The sequence below is a fragment of the Malaya genurostris genome, chromosome 1 (genome assembly GCF_030247185.1).
Source record: "Malaya genurostris strain Urasoe2022 chromosome 1, Malgen_1.1, whole genome shotgun sequence".
Lineage (NCBI taxonomy): Eukaryota > Metazoa > Arthropoda > Insecta > Diptera > Culicidae > Malaya > Malaya genurostris.
In genome coordinates this window covers 22683815-22699195 of record NC_080570.1, presented here as the reverse complement: position 1 = coordinate 22699195, position 15381 = coordinate 22683815, and the positions used below count along the sequence as shown (strand labels likewise).

The window sequence follows — 15381 nt, the reverse complement described above, 5'->3', positions numbered from 1 at the left end:
AAACCTTAGGCTCAGGAAAGTTGGTTTATCATTCCCAAATAGTACTCAAATTGATTCATCAGAGATGGCTGAACTGATTGGCACTGTGCATATATTCCTATTGGTTTTTATTTGAATCCGTCTTCCGGCAATTCATCATTTTAAGTGACGCCACAAAATTGTACGAACTCTAAGCTATTTGAATTTGTATTTCAAAATCATGCTCAAACTGTCTTGAAATATTTGTTTGTGTAGTAGCTGAAACATTTGACCGAACATTGTCGTGATGCAAAATGTCGTACTCGTTTCTCGTGGTATCGTATGCTGGTCACCTTTCCTTCAACCAATTACTCAGAATGTCGTAACAACGTTTATTCGATACTTTACTCACTTCTAAAAATACTCAAAACAATAAAATTTTCAAATGTGATGAAGTAAAGTTGTTTTCAAATGTCAATGCTTTCAACCATGAATCCGGTAGATTTCCGGTCGGAAATCTTCTGGTGGCTACCGTTGGAAATTTATCTCTAAACGTGATACAGTTAATGATGTTTCTTTTTTTGTATTCTCCTTCAAAAGCATGCTATTTAGTGTGCCATAACATATCCCAAATTTATTTTCTAATGGACCGGGCGATAATAGAAAACTTCTATTTGCAATTTGTAACGCCTAGCTGAAACCAACCTCTTACCATGCTTACAATGCTCAAATGGATGCAACTTGCTTCTTGCTACTGGAGAAAAGGCATATCAATTTGTTGTGATTGACTGATTTTGCTGTTGATTGATTGACTCGATTCACTTACTGAACTACTCTGTCTGGGTTCTAGCTACAAGCACTGGTACTAGCATATCAATTAGGAATATATTTCTTATAATGCAGAAGAGCGCTAACGATTCACTAGAACATCTTAGCCTAGATAGAAATCGGGTTTAAAATTGTCGCTTTGGAATTTGATCAGCAATTTTCACGATTTAATTTAATCCTGGTTTTTCTTTTCACCAACCAGTCAACAAATTGTTAGAATCCTTATGTTGTTCGTTTCTTCGAAACTGTGAATATTTTGAAGCTCACTTGTTACCTAAGACTGTCACCTCTTTGATTACAGACACTCGGTTAAGCTTAACACTCCGTCGTCGTTGAAGTCACGCAGGACGTCCAACAGGCGCTGCTCTGCGACCGGATTCCCAATGGCAATATCTATAGAACCGATGCAAAGCAAGAGCGCTAGAAGTTGCGATTGTCTGCAATGTACAACATCTAGAGGTGTGATCATTCGTTTTTTTTTAAGCAGCAATAGTTACCGATATTCCAGTTCCATTTTATTCCGACTGTAGCCCAGGTCGGCTTCGATATCTACGTCCAACTTTTGACAGTTGCTCTTGAGCAAGGTGTAGTACAAATCCAACAGTCTTGTGCTGTGCTGTCGCCGAATGTGAGACGGAATGGAAGAAATCAGCAGCAGTGCCAAATCGTTTGTCGGACGACTGTAGGTCACCATCTGCCAGTCCAGAATGACGCAGCTATCGGTTCCGTCCGACTCGGCACGGAACAGCAGATTGTTGCACCAGAAGTCAGTATGCGTGATCAGTCCCATCGGTTCGATTGGCTGCAGGAGCGTTTCGATCAGTTCTTTGGTCTTGGGACGGATTTTGTTCAGTGCCTTCAGCTCATTGCCGTAGCCGGATTTGGACTCCAGGAATTTGGTCAACTGTGGCATTCCCTGTTCGACAAGCTGCTGATAGCTCTCGGTGGCCCGAGTCGTTTGGAAAAGAAACTAAATGAAGAGACGGTTACTTGTGTTCTTTGATGACCCCGGCTGAAAAATTATGCTACTCACCGGATACTTTTCATTGACGTCAACTTTCTTTTTTATTTTGATACCTAACGAAAGCACATGGATTGCAACAATAGCCCGAATAGCGGCTTCGGTTTGGCTTACCGTGAGTCCGGATGAAAAATTTGCTCCCTGTAGACCAAAAAAAAAACATTGTTCAGACTTGTTCAGTAACTTGTTTCTTCGCACGAACTTTGTAACCAAGAGAACGCATATCCTCCAGCACCAGAATACTTTCCGGAGGTTCCGGACTGCCCTGGGAAGCCGCGATGGCCGGCGCATATTGAGTGTAGAAACATGTCGGAACCGATACCAACATTCCGGAACCATAGTTTTCGGTGTTATAAAGCTCTTGGAAAGACAGCAGATCGGGTAGTATCTGAAATGATGAATGTAATTCAATCAGTCGTCGAAAGCTTCGTTCCATCATCATCATCATCAAAAGTGAATTCACTAACACTCGTGTAAAATTTAATCTCTCTCAAGTCGAACTGTGCCTCGGTTACAAAAAATCTGCTGAAAGGATCCTGCGGCAACAGTTTTATCACAATATCCAAACTCTTTGTCTCCGGTTGAACGCTCCGGAATTCGTACACCACCGAAACCGATAGAATGTCGCTCAGATTGTTCACCCCATCCTGGCAGCCTTGTTTCACCTTGAAATCCTGCATATAAAAGTTCCTCATTAATAATAATAATCATCATCATCATCATAAACGCCGTTGTTAATTTCACCGACCGTAATCTTGATACCGGATCGCACCTCGTGATGCTTCTTCAGGACCTCAACAAGCCAGTCCTCGTTCATGGGCCAACTGTCGGAGCTTCCCGAGTCCTCCTCCGTGTCGGACATTGTGCTGCTGTCGCTGCGTGTCGGTTGGACGTTGGTAGCAATCTGAAAGCGGAACCAACAAACAAACGAAAAAAAAAATTATTACGAAAGGTAATACGGGGTCGGTCCTCACAGGTCGATTTCGATCAATATCGAATATGTGTGTACGGGGCAATTGAAGGCCACATATTGTGCTCGGATGCTACGGCAGAAAATAAACGAACCATTTCTAGACGAAATTTGCCGGTTCAGTGGCTCTCACTGGCTGACGTCGTCCCACCGTCGTTCGCAAAAGGGGGGAACGTCATTGTAGTCAATAACCCCTTTTTTGTGTTGATGCTTTCCTTTGATATTGGGTGCGGCGTACGACGGTGTCGACAAAGCACTTCGCACAGATGATAGAGCGAGAAAAAATGCCACAGGTCGTTTAGTTTCATTAATGTGCTTTCAGGGATTTGTGGTAATTTTTTTGTTTTCTGGTGGTTCTCAGGCACTCTTGTCTCTCAAATCTAGCTCACTGTTTTGCTTGTGGTTTTACCGTGAATGTTCAGGGTCATTATCATCTGCCATAACCCCTGGTTAACAACCAGCGAATATTGTTTTATCGTCTACAGTTAGGCAATTTTTTTGGTCTTGAGCAAAAGTTTTAATTTTGTTACATAAGGATTTATGTTCTGTTTCAAAAACAAGCGGATGACAAATATGTTGAGCCCTTTTGTCTACGAATCAAAAGTATTTTGTCTATTCGAATGTTGCTTCAAAACCCCCGACAGCTGACTACATTGAGGTTATTTAAGATGGTGTGCAGACATAACAAAACAATCATCATCTCATACATTTAAAATAAATTGAGAGGATGAATATTTTATTGCAGGTGATTTTGTTGGTCCTGCAGTGTGTGTAACTTTCTGGCAGTATGTTGAGTGGAAATGTCAAATCGGAACCTGTTGGGTACATGGTTTAATAGACAGAACAGTGAGTTTTCTTTGTGACATCAGTCCCTTCCGAGTGGTATCTAAGATGTTGTTTATTTGCTTTTCTATTTTTATCTCTTCTGTTTTTGGTATCGCGCAAATCACTCATAAAAACTTTTTTTCATAGTTAGAAATTGTAATATTCAATTTGAATTTTGAAACAACATCATAAAATTCAAAAGGATTCGATATGAGTTTCGTAAAACAAAAGGTTTGGTCATTTGAAAACTCTATTGAAATAAAATTTCGTGCAAATGCTACCAACATGAACCAGCTCTGGTCTTGCTCATTTCGACAAAAGCAAATCAGTAGAAAGAATAATTGCACCCTCGTAGAATGTGCTTCGATGTATTAACCGAGTAATTTTTGCTATTCAGCCATTCTGCTGTTCGTTCGAAATTGATTACTATGTCCTATAATCCAACTCCAAGAGCCCTGTAGTTTATGATTCGGGGTAAAAACAATTACAAATTACATTCGACAAAACGACTATCGACGAAATGGTCCACTCTTATTTTATTTTTTTGGAATTACACAGAAGAAGGGTGCGTATCGTATGAAAAAACGCGAACCTTCGGAAATCTAAGTGAAAAAACGTGTAACTTCGAAAAAAACCGTAACATCGGAAATTCGCGTAAAAAAAAATTCTCATAAAAAGAACCGTGCAAAAAATGTAACATCGGAAATCCATCTAAAAAACTTCGTAAATCCAAGTAAAAAGAAAGTGCATAGCTTCGGAAATCCGTGTGAACAAAAAAAACGTGTAACTTCGAAAATTCACATAGAAAGTACCACGTGACTTCGGAAATCCCAATAAAGAAAACGCGTATCTTCGGAAATCCACTCCGAAAATTCGGGTAAATCACGCACAGCTTCGAAAACTCTTTTGAAAGAGTATGGGTAACTTCGGATATTCGCATAAAAAGAACCGCTTAAAAAAAATCACTCAACTTAAGAAATTCGCATAACTTCGGAAAACAGCGTAAAAATATCTCGTATCTTCGGGAATCCACGTAAAAAACCGCGTAACTTCGGAAATACGCATAAAACAAATGCGTAGTATGGGAAACCCAAAAAAAACGCGTAATTTCGGAAATCCCAAAACCCGCATGTCTTTGGAAATTCGTGTAACTTTGGAAATCCAACTAAAATAATAATAATAATAAGTATTTTCGGAAATCTGCAAAATTTTGGAAAACCACGTGAAAATCTAGGTAACTTCGGAGATCCGTGTGAAAAAAAAACGCGCATCTTCGGATATTCGCAAAAAAGAACCGCGTGAAAAATCCCTTAACTCCATGTTAAAAAATGCATAGCTTCGAAAAACCGTGCAAACAGAAAAAAACGTGTAAATTCGGAAATTTGCATAAAAAGAACCACGTTAAAAATCGCTTCGGAAATCGCATAATTTCGAAAATCCAAGTAAAGAAAACGCGTAACTTCGGAAATCCTTGGAAAACCCGCATAGCTTCGGAAATTCGCATAACGTCGAAAAACCACAAAATCCAAGTAAAAATACTTCGTAAAAATCGCGTATCTTCGGAAATCCATATAACTTTAGAAATCTACGTAAAAATAAATCGTGTATCTTCGGAAATCCGCGTAAAAACGCGTTGCATCGGAAATCCGAGTAACTTCGAGATTTCAACGTAAAAAAAAACGCTTAACTTCGAAAACCTGCATAACTTTGTAGAACCGAGTAAAAAAAAACTACGTAGCCTTGAAATTCCGCGTAAAAATCGCGTATCTACGAAAATGCTAGTAAAATCCGCGTAATTTCGGAAGTACGCGGAAAACCCGCATAGCTTTGGAAATCCAAATAAAAAAACGCGTATCTTTGGAAATCCGCATAACTTCATCCACTTCAAAAATCCGCGTAAAAAATGCACATCTTCGGAAATCCATTTTTAAAAGTACGCGTTACTTCGGGGGAATTCGCATAAAAAGAATCACGTAAAAAATCGCTTAACTTCGAAAATACGGGAAAAAATCACGTAACTTCGGAATTCCGCGTAAAAAAACCTACCGTTTGAATAGCTTTTTTCGGTTTTCAACGATATCAAACTAACTAGAGATTATAAGAAGAGAAAGAATATGAAATTATAGAGCCATAGTACTCAAGGAAGAGGAAGGATGTGAAGAATAAAGTTCTGAAAGTGAGACGTGACAAGGGTCATTTAAGTAAGCAGAAGGCTTCTCGTATCTCAACTTTTACCTTCTACCAGAGCTCGCCTTCGAAAATCCCAGTAAAAAACTCCTAACTTCGAAAATCCGTGGAAAACCCGTATAGCTTCAAAAATTCGCGTAATTTCGGAAAACTGCATAACTTCGGAAACGCAAATGAAAAATAGCATAAAAAGTCATTTCTTCGGAAATCCACATAACTTCAAAAACCCACGTTAAAAACCCATATTTTCGGAAAACCACGTGAGTTTGGAGATTTGCATAGGAAAAACCGCGTAACTTCGAAAATTCGCGTAGCGAAACTGCGTAACTTCGGAAATACATGTAAAACACTCTACGTAAAAAAACGCGAAGCTTCCGAAATCCATGTCAAAAAAACGTAACTTCGGAAATTCACAAAAAAGAACCGCGTGAAATCCGTGTGAACAAAACAAACGTGTAACATCGGAAGTCCGCCTAAAATCCGTGTAACATCGCAAATCCGCAAAAAAAACCTCATGACTTCGGAAATTCGAATAAAAAACCACGTAGCTTCGGAATTCGGCGTAAAAAATAGCGTATCTTCGAAAATCCTAGTAAAAAAACGCGTAAATTTGGAATTCGCATAACTTTGGTAAACCGCGTAACTTTGGAAACCCAAGTAAAAAAATCGCATGAAAACGCATTTCTTCGGAAATTCGTATAACTTCGAAAATCCATGTGAAAGACCCGTAGCTTCGAAAACCGCATAATTTCGTTGGCATTGATTGTTTTTTATTAGAAGAACGTAAACAGTTTCTCTGATTTAGCTGTACAAGTGAGCACAATTTCTTTTTTTTATCTACTTAGTTTAGTGAGAAACATTTCCTTAATTTTTGTATCTATTTTTCAGTCCCTGAAGAAGTCCACATGAGTAGACGAAATGGGTATCCATCCCGAATGTGATGGATACATAGTACGAGAAATGTTCGCTTTTATTTTAAGATTCGACAAATCGTAAAACGTTCAGAAAATGACATATCTGTACGTGCGTTATTCGTACAGCTAGGTCAGGTGTTGTTTTGATTTCAATTCATTTGCCTAACTGTGCGTACAGTAAACTATGCCCGCAATATTCGTTGCTCCCATCAGTTCATTATTAGCGTACAGAATCAGTGCATGGTTATTACTACGATCCTATTAACATTAGGAATCCTTCCAGGTCGGGGCTCAAGCATGCAATAACTGACTCGTAAGGCCAATTCCCAGTGCATTAAACCGTGTACCCGTCATTGACAACTAGTAAAAAAAGTCACTTTTTCGAACGTCCTTTTTGATGTTTGATTGTTAACACATGTGATAATTCTTCCAAATATTTGTTAAGTAGTTGAAAAATATCCTTCATCTTGTGAATCCCTGAAAAAGGTCACAAACTTCGAGTTTGCATCAACAAACTCGAATTAGCTACTTTACTCTAATAAGAGGTGCTACTGTCGGCCCTATCAAACTCCTAAGCGTAAGACAAGTTTGAGCTTTCATGTAATGGTATCGTGTGAATTATACGCAACGATGAACAGTGCAATGAATTTTTCGCTTCAAAACTTTACACAGTTTTTATCTGTAGAATTTCTTGTTCGCATTTTGCGATCCGAACCGACATTGTTTTGATGTCGGAGCAACTGAAAGTTAACATTAGAGCAGTTTGAATTGACTGGATTTTCAACACTTGTTCGTCAAAAACGTTTCCAAAAATATTAGTATTGTAGAGTTTTGGAGTACTCTGCTAAAATAGAAGTAGCATAAGCAAAACATTGAATAATATCTTTGCACAACCGGAGTGTCATTACTAGAGATGCTTGGAGTATGCCAATTCGTCAACCCAAAACTGACCCGTACCCGCTCAAAAATACAAAAAATTCAGATCGGATTTCGAATTCAAATACTCGAAACCAGTCCATCTCTAGTCATTACGGCTTGCTCCTGTTACCAGTTGTAGTCCAGTTCCGACAGATGCAGGAACAAACCCTGTTCTAGAAATGTAAACATGCATCTCAAATGAGTGTTAGATTGTCAGATTAAACATCATCCTGCGAAACAAAATCTAATAAACAAGTGTATCTAATTTCCCAGTATAGAACATTTAAACATTTTTGCGATCTTGACAAGCTTCTGTATGCCAATTTTACGAACCTTTTCAGTCAAATTTTTGGCAAAAAAAATCATTTGACTGCGCTGCTGTAACACTTCTTGAGTTATTTAAGGCCTTTTTTGTACTACATAACCATCTTTACACTTCGTTTTCGGCTGATCAGTTCCGATGTGTTACTTACCAGTTCAACATTTACCGGTAAACAGACGTAATACCAAGGGGAGGACGCTTAGATCAATGTGCCAATCACACATTAACACAATGCGTTGGCGCATTTATCAATATTGGCACTTTCGTTTTCATACAGTTGCACATTTGCGGCACACAAAGGGCTCAGTTTTGACAAGTAACTGTTTCATGGGGAACAGCGTGGCACACTTAGACTCACAGTGTATCACGTGTTTTTTTAAAGGCACAATATAGTTTGTGTTAAGCGACTCTCCCCTTGCGTAATACTTAAATTCTACTTCACTAGCATATTTTTATAGGATTCGCCGAAGCAATGTTCCAAACGAAAACTAGTGTTGACAAATCGGCGGAACCATGAAAATTTTGCTACTTGAATAGAGTTTGAGCTATTTTGATGCCTTTTGACATTTGTTTTTATTTTAGATCCAATAGTTTCAAAAGTTTTAATACATTTTGAATTTTAGTACATGTTTTAGTACAATTAATTCCAACATCTGGTGATTTGGCGGAATTTCGATAAAAATCTGCTAAAACTGATGACGGGTTATTTGACTCAAAGTGGTATTGCAAAAAGTTATTTGACTCAAAGCCATTTCGTTAAATAGGTTTTTTGTTGTAGAATGTTTTAACATTCACACGCCAAACTGAATTGACTCAGCGTAATCCAGATCGAAATCGAAGCTAAGATGTCCGGGTTGGCCCCGATCTCTGCTACGTTTGGCATAAGTATCATTTTTTTTCGGTTAAAAAAACACATTGTTCACCTCAGTGAATATGTCGTGTTTTAAATCCATGTGAATCTTACAACACGACAATGCGCCGTTGCATAACGCTAAACTAGTGACGGGTGCATTGATTTAATTACTATCGCACCCACCGTACTTCTCGGAGCTCGCCCCGTCCGACTATCATCTTTTTTACAACGTTGGGGTACTCAATTTTGTAAAAGTCCGAAGGTTTTTTTTCTTGCTAAGGTTTTAATTTGTCTGCGAGGTAGACGAAATGTGTAGAATTCAAAAGTCTTCAATTGAAGGGGGAACTACCGAATCGAATAGTTTTGTGGCAGGTTTAGCATATTTTTCTAGATTTTTTATTTGTGAACCACTTTAAGTGATGGCATAAAATTTATAACACACTTTACCCTATAATTCCAAAACCAAAAGTCGGACCCAGATGAATCGGTCATGCCATCTTTGAGAAAAGTGTCGGAGTAATTTGAAATTAGGATTTTGACACTAATCACCCTATAAATCCGGAACCGGAAGTCGGATTTAGGTGAAATTCAGAAGTTTTGTAAAAGACCATAAGACCATACATTTGAATGTACAGGGTCCGGCACTCGAAGTGTAACCAATTAAAAAGGCCATAAATTCAGTTTGGAAAATTACTTTTACTTAATTCAAAGTACAAAATGTGTAAAAATAATACAAAATTCAGAATCAATTCACTTTTGCTCGATATGACCACCTTTTGCCTTGACTTGATGACTTGAGAGAGCGAAGGAGTTGCTTCGTTTGGCCGAATGTGACTTGCAGGTATTTTGGCCCACTCGCGGACAATAACTTTTTTCAGCGCCTCGAGACTGGTGTTTCTTTTAGTTCGGACTTTGCTCTCCAAAATGGCCCAAAGAGAATAATCCATTGGATTCGCATCTGGTGAATTCGAGAGCCATTGTGTGGACGTGATGAAGTTCGGAACGTTGTTTTTCAGCCATTCTTGGTTCACTCGAGCTTTGTGAGACGGTGCCGAGTCCTGCTGAAAGGTCCATGGTCTGCCACCGAAATGTTTGTCTGCCCACGGCTTCAAAGCAACCTCCAGAATACTTTCCCGATAATATGTCGCATTTACCTTGACGCCAGGCTCGATGAAAACGATTGGAGAGCGCCCATCTGCGGCTACAGCGGCCCAAACCATTATCTGTTGCGGGTGCTGCCTCCTGTTGGCCAATCGATGACTCAAATTCTCGTATGAACGGTCGGTCAAGTAAACCCTATCGTTTTGAGAGTTTATGAATTGCTCAATTGGAAAAATTTTCTCGTCAGAAAATACAATGTTCGGAAATTGACCGCTTTCGGCCAAACGAAGCAACTCCTTCGCTCTCTCAAGTCATCAAGTCAAGGCAAAAGGTGGTCATATCGAGCAAAAGTGAATTGATTCTGAATTTTGTATTATTTTTACACATTTTGTACTTTTGAATTAAGTAAAAGTAATTTTCCAAACTGAATTTATGGCCTTTTTAATTGGTTACACTTCGAGTGCCGGACCCTGTAAGTAAAAATTGGCCAGGTCATCTCTGAGAAAAATCAGTACGAATATTTTTTTTTGTTACACATTTTACCCCATAACTCCGAAACCGAAAGTCAGATCGAAACAAAATTTAAGAATTTGGTATCGGACTACAAGACCTTTCATTTGAGTCTAAGTTTGTCTAAATCGATCCAGCCATCCAGAAAAGTTAGTTGCAAGAAAAAATATCACATGACATTTTGCGTACTCGACGAACTGAGTCGAATGGTATATGAGACTCGACCCTCCAGGCCTCGGTTTCAAAAGTCGGTTTTCACAGTGATATTGCATCACCTTTCTATATGAGAAATGCCAAAAACGTTTGAATTTACTTATGAATTATATTGCTTATTTTGTTGTGACAAAAAAGAGAAAATTGAGCGATTGAAAGCTAGTTTTGATTATTTAAAAAATCGTTGGTTTTGTCAGCAATCTTACCATAATCGAATTGACTTTCAAAGTCGTCGAAATCTTCCTCCCATCAGATCAGATGAACGTAATGTAAAATACATATTTTTGGACAACAAAATCTAACTGATGAATTTTAAATCTGACAGGATTAAAACGCATTACTCTGAGGACTTTTTTACGCGGATTTTTGGAGTTACGCGGTTTTCTTGTTTTGTCTTAGAAATGCATGAAACGTTGAGATCTGGTGTTATGATAAAATTTTTTTAAGTAAAAAAAAATGAAAATTTTTTTTCAGACAATACTAGATCTTGACTTTTCATGCATTTCTAAGACATATGGCATCAATTTTTTTTCAGTTTTGCGGTTTTATTCTGCGCAGATTTCCGAAGTTACGTGGTCTCAAATTCACTAAGTCCCAAAATCTATTGAAAAAAAAAATTTAGAGATTACACCAGATCTGGACGTTTCATGCATTTCAAAGATGAGCATGAACTTAGCGAGGCACCTTTCGCCGATGATAACACAAATAGGTGAATAGTTTGTTGCTAATTTGTTTGCTTATTAGTTACGGTAAATTTAAATTTGTTGCTCAATATTTCTATTTTTTTTTTTTTTGAGTATTTCGCTAAGTTCATGTGAAGTTAGCAAAGCCCCGCTTCCAAATATGCTTCAGAACAAATCGAAATCCAGTGAATAATGTGTTGTTAATTAGTTACGGTAATTTTGAATTTGTTGCTCAATTTTTTGTTTAGTTTTTTGAGTACTTCGCTAAGTTCATATGAAGTTTGCAAAGTGCTCAAAAATATAAAAAATAGCACTGATGAGCCGAATGCGAAACGCGAAGAAATCGAAACTAAATATGTACTTTACGTACAAACCAAAAACCCTAAAAAAATTAAGCAACCAATTCAAAATTACCGTAAATAATTAGCAACAAATTATTCAGCAGACTTCGATTTGTTTTGAAGCATATTTGGGAGAGAGACTTCGCTAACTTCATATGAACTTAGCGAAATACTAAAAAAAATAGAAAAATTGAGCAACAAATTTAAAATTACCTTAACTAATTAGTAACAAATTATTTATGATTTGTTTTGAAAATATTTTGGAGAAGGGCTTTGCTAACTTCATATGAATTTAGCAAAGTATTCAAAAAAAATTGGGCAGCAAATTAGCAAAATAATTATTCACTGGGCTTCGATTTGTTTTGAGGCATATTTGGAAAGGGGGCTTCGCTAACTTCATATGAACTTAGCGAAGTACTCAAAAAAAAAAATAAAAACAAAATTGAGCAACAAATTCAAAATTACCGTAACTAATTAGCAACAAAAAATAATTCACCTATTTGCGTTATCATCGTCGAGAGGTTCCTCGCTAAGTTCATGCTTAGATTTCTAAGATATTTGACATAAAAAAAATCATAAATTTTGCGTTTTTTTATGTGGATTTCCGAAGTTACGCGGATTTTTGCGTGGTTTTTTTACGCGGTACGTATCCCCCGCGTAAATGAGATCTCAGTGTATAACAATTGAAAAATCAAACAATTATATTTGTATGTTTGTGTGAGTGATTGCTCTTTCTTTGTTCACTCTTTCTCTTATTACATTTCTTCTCGCATTACATTTGAGTAGAACTAGCCATCCCAGTTCATCAGTTAGGACACAAATCGTCATCGGTTTGCATACCGGGCCAACCATTCCGCTCTTCGTCTTGAACTCATCCATTTTCGAAATCACGACCCTAACCGTTCCTAATTATTACAGTAAATCCATGAACGAGGCATAACTCTCGGTGAATTTCAGTAGCCGAAGATGCTTTAGCACACAAAAACTCAGCTGGCGTAAGTAATGATTATCGCAAACTTTGTACACTGTACGCACAGATTGGCAAATGACAGCTGAATCAAAACTACTCGTAGTTTCCGATTATCTCACTAATAAATGATCTTGATGTTCGTGTTGATACGATGATAATCATTTTTATATTAAGTAAGAAGAGATATTGTGTTTTAATCATAATAGTCTTAGTTTAATGTACTTTAAAATATCGCAAAAACCCATACCAAGAGGGAACTGATTGCCTTTTTTTACGTTTGTCCCGTGATTGCAGTTTCCATCCTGCCTTCGAGATAACCTAGTTACTATGGGTGCTTGCGTCATCTCTCCGAAATGCGCCAAACAACAGTTTCCGATTGGGCACAAGCTCTTCTCTCGATATATGGGCCAAGGTCGAGTGAAAATCCTCCTTTTTGTCTGGATCAACGGGTTCTCACTGCTGCCAGCTCTCACTACGGTACGAACACAGTCACTGCATCAGTTTCTTCTGTATCCAAAAAAAAAACAATGTATATCACTTTGTTCGTCTCACAAAACACAAGGTTTCGAGGTTATGCCAATTTCACTCGTCATATTGTAACCCGAATTTAAGATTTAGGACCGTCGGCGGCGGTTCCGGTTCGATGATCTATCTATCGATACGCCTTTTCAGTAGTTTCACCATCATTCAAGCAGAACTTCGTACCACAAGAAGAACCAGTGACCAGCCGATATTCATGAAACAATAGTGGCATTTCCGCTACATTAATTAAAACAAATAGTTTACACTTTTCAGACGAACCCGTTTCGACCCGCAGCAAATTGACTCGTGTGGATCCATCCAAAAAAAAAAACAAAGGCACAGAACAAATAAGATAAATTGGGGCACGAGGGTGCGGGGAAGAACCGGAATTGAATTTAAAATAAAACAACAGGGGCTCCGATGAGCACGAATAACTGAATAATGACGGTAGAGGCGCATCGTGGCGGCCGATAACTGTACACGGCAATAACAAAAAAAATTAGAATTTCAACGCGCACTGACAAGTGAATTATGGGTGTTGCTTTGCAACTGGAAATTGCTGGCATTTTAGGTGCTAAATTGCGATCAGCTTGTCTCGTAATTTGAGGTCATAACCATGTCGACTGAGACTGAGTAATATCAAGTCACTTTTGTGGGAACAACGAACAGCGAAAAAAAATTAATTCCATGAATCTGAAAACTATCAACGAAATCAATATGGGCAAACATTGAACATAGTAGCAAAACACTACAACAACAATAACGAACAAGGTCAGTTCCAGAGGCATAGCTGCTCTCGTACTCTTTGTCTTCGAGCGCAAATAAAAAAGATCCATTCTTCGAAAACATCACGCCACATCCTCGGTACAAACAGCATCACAAACACGCCCTAGGTCACGGGGCTCCCGGCCTTTTCGCGTTAACTTTCCCGTGGATATTTTGAGTTGGTAACTGCGGAGTTGTCCGATTCGTCACAGTTGTCTAGACAACAAATGACTTATCTATCCAACTATCAGTCAACCGTGTCCCACTAATAACGGGCGGTAGTGGTTTTTCTCGGAAGGATCAAAGTCCTGTGTTACATTTCCCGTACAACTCTAACAAGAAATAATTACAGTCCGCCCCAACACGCCCCCTCGTTGGCATTGGTTTGGTGAGCGGAACGGGACACCACATTTGTCATGTTGATCCACTCTTCACGACGGCTGTTTTCCAGTTCAATACAATTTTCAATCATCCCTACTAGTAGCACTACTAGAAAATAAAAAAAAACATACTTCCTTCAAATCCGAACACAGCGACAGCAGCAGAGTAACAGAAAAAGTAATTATCCCTGGTGCCAACTGGTCGACGTCTGGATTGCGTCCTTGCGTCGTTGTTGTTACCTCCCTTCTATCGAGACGACGGTTGTCCAGTTTTTGCTTGATTTGGCCTGTACTAAGGTTTTCTTCGGTGTATACTACGCTAACTACGAAAATAGCATGCACGGATAGTCATCAGTTATACTGTCACAACATATGGATCGCTTTCCTTTCGGAAGGCATTCACTCGGTCGATGGACGGCGGAGGGGGGAAGAATCCGGTACAGTTTCCACGGCACCGCGCCCTTCCCCGAATGTGTGCGTACATCCGCGTCCAACACACCCAACATTGCAATTGGGCTCAACCGAACCGAACCATCGACAAAAAAAAACACATGTAACCTCATTGTGGCTTGCACTCCTCCCCGGAACCCATGTCGGAGAATATCCAATTGCATCAACCCAATTATTATGGGTGGGACCCCATTCCTCACGGGAAATAATCTAACGCATATTTCACCTGACTTCCACCGACAACCCAATACACACCTTTTTTCTCTCTCTCTATCTCTCTCTCTGTCTTCCCTCTACCCGACGACAACCGACGAAATAATTCTGTCAGAAATGGTACTACTTCCCCCGGATGCCACCGGCCACTATTGACACGCGTCCGAACACGACAAGGTTACAGCTGCAACTGATTAAACATGAGCTTGTACGCTAGCTTCTCTCCCACATGTTAGAAAATCTTTCATGGTCGGGTGGATATGGAAAATTGCCATGATTTTCCGTAGTGTTTTCATATACTGCATGTGAGAGATCGCCGGAGTTATGCTGCTGAGAGAATACGAGACCGAAGAGCTGAGAGTTTTCTCCGATTTTCGGTTCGTTTCGTCTCCCAGCAGCATCTGCTCGATGCAGTGCTGCCGAATCATGCCGAATTG

The 15381-nt window shown here is 39.0% G+C and overlaps 2 protein-coding genes across 7 annotated transcripts in view; one reads left to right on the top strand and one right to left on the bottom strand.

Annotated features, from left to right (window-relative positions):
* Positions 1-15381, top strand: part of LOC131434774 (E3 ubiquitin-protein ligase RNF19B-like) — a 120074-nt gene that overhangs the window by 83884 nt on the left and 20809 nt on the right. The gene's annotated exons all lie outside the window — the stretch shown is intronic.
* Positions 526-15132, bottom strand: LOC131434787 (uncharacterized). Of its 2 annotated transcripts, none has more exons than XM_058601936.1 (7): positions 14987-15132; positions 2556-2711; positions 2275-2481; positions 2010-2195; positions 1820-1948; positions 1284-1756; positions 526-1223 (listed from the first exon to the last, which is right to left on the bottom strand). In XM_058601936.1, exons 2-7 carry the CDS (start codon positions 2667-2669, stop codon positions 1082-1084), a joined length of 1251 nt encoding a protein of 416 aa, XP_058457919.1. In that variant the 5' UTR covers positions 2670-2711; positions 14987-15132; the 3' UTR covers positions 526-1081. The 2 variants fall into 2 exon arrangements, with proteins under 2 accessions (XP_058457919.1, XP_058457928.1); XM_058601945.1 differs by lacking the exon at positions 14987-15132 and adding an exon at positions 8095-8439.

What these genes read in the sequence shown, in the direction of transcription:
- LOC131434787 (XM_058601936.1), bottom strand. Translation starts at nt 2,669, where the DNA reads ATGTCCGACACGGAGGAGGACTCGGGAAGCTCCGACAGTTGGCCCATG. An exon ending in AGATTAAATTTTACACGAGT is followed by an intron (nt 2,196 to 2,274) that starts GTTAGTGAATTC and finishes TCATCATTTCAG; the next exon opens with ATACTACCCGATCTGCTGTC. An exon ending in AAAATGGAACTGGAATATCG is followed by an intron (nt 1,224 to 1,283) that starts GTAACTATTGCT and finishes TGTACATTGCAG; the next exon opens with ACAATCGCAACTTCTAGCGC.